This window comes from Sinocyclocheilus grahami, unplaced genomic scaffold, assembly GCF_001515645.1.
Source record: "Sinocyclocheilus grahami isolate Dianchi unplaced genomic scaffold, SAMN03320097.WGS_v1.1 scaffold429.1, whole genome shotgun sequence".
Taxonomy (NCBI): Eukaryota; Metazoa; Chordata; class Actinopteri; order Cypriniformes; family Cyprinidae; genus Sinocyclocheilus; species Sinocyclocheilus grahami.
In genome coordinates, this window is record NW_015505608.1 from 861859 (window position 1) to 865208 (window position 3350).

Here is a 3350-nt window from a genome sequence, read left to right on the forward strand (position 1 = left end):
GCCAGAGAGTAAAGGACCGGAATAAAAATGGAATCAAAGTACATGGTAGACTTCTGATCACATAGTGTAAGTTCTCCACAGCAGGACTCATAATTCTCACTGTAGCTGTCATTGTAATAAGTGTAGAAGTCAAAGTCTTTCAATCCTATGGTGATCTTTGTATCAGCATTCATCTTCTGCCAAAAAAGAAAGAACATAATTTGCATACCAGAATTAGTATCTATTTCTGTCATCCATTGTCAATAGTATTTTAATATCAGGAGTCTGAGTGTTTTAGGTGTGAGATCTTAAACTAGTGAATGCGCTATTATGTGTGTGGCAGCAATTTATAGACTTTCTGCAACTCCAACCCCCCTTGAAAGAACTTGATAATTATGTAAATGTGTGTTGGAGCAGGGCTGGCAATGAACTCTGCATGATGGTAGATCTCCTGGAACAGGATTAGGCACCCCTCTAGTTTGCCACTATTCTTTTTGCAGAAGTAACTTGTTTTGACCAGAAGGGGGTAATGATGAGACATGGTACGTGGTGTATGTACAGGCTTTAAACTCAAGTTAAATAATAAAAAATAAAACAAGTTAAAAAGCAAAAAATGACAATTCTGTTATCACTTATTATGGATTTCAGCCTGCAAAGTTGATAATTACAGACAGCTGTGTTTGATCAGGCTTGGTAGATTTCCAGAAACATTATTGGGCACCTCTGATGATGAATGATAGAATGTTGCATAGTACCGCACGTCCTAGGATTCATCTATAGCATTTTCAGGAATATATTCATTTCCATTTGGGAGCAAAATACAGGAATTTATAAATGCAGTTACAGCAACTTAACATTTGTCACTAAATTAAGTGTTTTCATATTCTGTGAAAAGAGAAGAGAAAATGATAAAAGCATACTGGCCCCAAAGCACATTCACTGATATCTCAGTCATAATGCAGTTCAGTTTCTCATCATTGATGAGACCAAGTTAAATCTCCTGTGACCTTCACGCTTGTGGCTGAGGTAGCAGTCTGTAACCTTCCTGCAGTAGAAATAAAGTCAGTCTGTTTGTGCTGTAGCGAATCAGCTCATGGGGAAATATGAATAATTAACCATAACTAGTTATAATTAACTATTCATATTTTAGATCCACTGTAGATATTTAGCTGACCACTCAGGGTCAACCGTCTTGTCAATTCTAAGAACGTTAATTTCCTGGTTAAAGGAAATGGCTATCCTTCTCACATTCCTGGGGGGTCATAAAACCAGTGATATCATGATTAGTTGTCATGGTGACCAGAGCGCCTGGTGTTCAGCAGACATCCTGGCATCCAGTTAATTGAGTGAGGGGACTGTGACGATTTGTTAACCTAATGAATAATTGATTTGTTAAATCAAATTAAAATTAGTGTGTCAGATTGGTCGAGACGCTACAGTGCATATGTACATATAGTACTTTTAAAGGAGACATATTATGCCCATTTTTACAATGTGTAATATAAGTCTCTGGTGTCACCAGAATGGATTCGCCTTTTCTTCCACAGTATGACCAAAACCAGTCCATTTCCCACCAGCCCGACTACCAGCGCCAGAGAGTAAAGGACCGGAATAAAAATGGAATCAAAGTACATGGTAGACTTCTGATCACATAGTGTAAGTTCTCCACAGCAGGACTCATAATTCTCACTGTAGCTGTCATTGTAATAAGTGTAGAAGTCAAAGTCTTTCAATCCTATGGTGATCTTTGTATCAGCATTCATCTTCTGCCAAAAAAGAAAGAACATAATTTGCATACCAGAATTAGTATCTATTTCTGTCATCCATTGTCAATAGTATTTTAATATCAGGAGTCTGAGTGTTTTAGGTGTGAGATCTTAAACTAGTGAATGCGCTATTATGTGTGTGGCAGCAATTTATAGACTTTCTGCAACTCCAACCCCCCTTGAAAGAACTTGATAATTATGTAAATGTGTGTTGGAGCAGGGCTGGCAATGAACTCTGCATGATGGTAGATCTCCTGGAACAGGATTAGGCACCCCTCTAGTTTGCCACTATTCTTTTTGCAGAAGTAACTTGTTTTGACCAGAAGGGGGTAATGATGAGACATGGTACGTGGTGTATGTACAGGCTTTAAACTCAAGTTAAATAATAAAAAATAAAACAAGTTAAAAAGCAAAAAATGACAATTCTGTTATCACTTATTATGGATTTCAGCCTGCAAAGTTGATAATTACAGACAGCTGTGTTTGATCAGGCTTGGTAGATTTCCAGAAACATTATTGGGCACCTCTGATGATGAATGATAGAATGTTGCATAGTACCGCACGTCCTAGGATTCATCTATAGCATTTTCAGGAATATATTCATTTCCATTTGGGAGCAAAATACAGGAATTTATAAATGCAGTTACAGCAACTTAACATTTGTCACTAAATTAAGTGTTTTCATATTCTGTGAAAAGAGAAGAGAAAATGATAAAAGCATACTGGCCCCAAAGCACATTCACTGATATCTAAGTCATAATGCAGTTCAGTTTCTCATCATTGATGAGACCAAGTTAAATCTCCTGTGACCTTCACGCTTGTGGCTGAGGTAGCAGTCTGTAACCTTCCTGCAGTAGAAATAAAGTCAGTCTGTTTGTGCATATGTACATATAGTACTTTTAAAGGAGACATATTATGCCCATTTTTACAATGTGTAATATAAGTCTCTGGTGTCAACAGAATGTGTCTGTGAAGTTTCAGCTCAAAATACTCGACAGATCATTTATTATATAATTTTGAAAATACCTATTTTGAGTTATCTGCCCCCACTGGATCCCCCAACATTATTGGGCTAGAGTACTGTCAGTCTGACCATGCCTGTATGCCACTAGATCAGAGTGCTGTCAATTGCTGCCTGATTGTTGCATGCAAAGTTTGCATTTGGAGCACTCAACAACGCCATTAGAACAGTGGGCTCTGTCAGTGCTTTGGCACTTTTCAAAACCCTCGCGGACGACTGTCGCGCACAAACAAAACCAAAACACAAAATAAAGTCCAGGACTGGTCCTCTCTCGTCTTTCACTGTCGTCAAAACACTTTTTTTTTTGTTTTGCCATGCAATAAAGTTCAAAGGCCCATTTAAAATATTGGTACAGTAAATAAAGTGCCAATACATCCTTTATTAGACCACTTTGTCGAGTTAAATGCATCCTGACGGAGGTGTCGAAATGCTGAATCAATTAAATCACTTCCAACAGGCTTAATGGGAGCAGCGTCATAGAGGGCAGAGCGTCACGTTATTTAAAGGGGACGTTAACGCTTAACGAGTGGCAAATGATTAAGTAGGGGGGGGGGGGGGGGGGGGGGGGGGGCAATAGGGATTTC

At 38.6% G+C, this 3350-nt stretch overlaps 1 protein-coding gene across 1 annotated transcript in view; it reads right to left on the reverse strand.

The window, feature by feature from the left end:
* Nucleotides 1-1775, reverse strand: part of LOC107551669 (C-X-C chemokine receptor type 3-like) — a 3011-nt gene extending 1236 nt beyond the window's left edge. The window contains exon 1 of the mRNA XM_016233364.1: nt 1513-1775. Within this exon, the coding sequence (XP_016088850.1) occupies nt 1513-1775 (263 nt within the window). The remainder of the gene's footprint in view (nt 1-1512) is intronic.
* Between the last annotated feature and the right edge of the window lie 1575 nt (nt 1776-3350).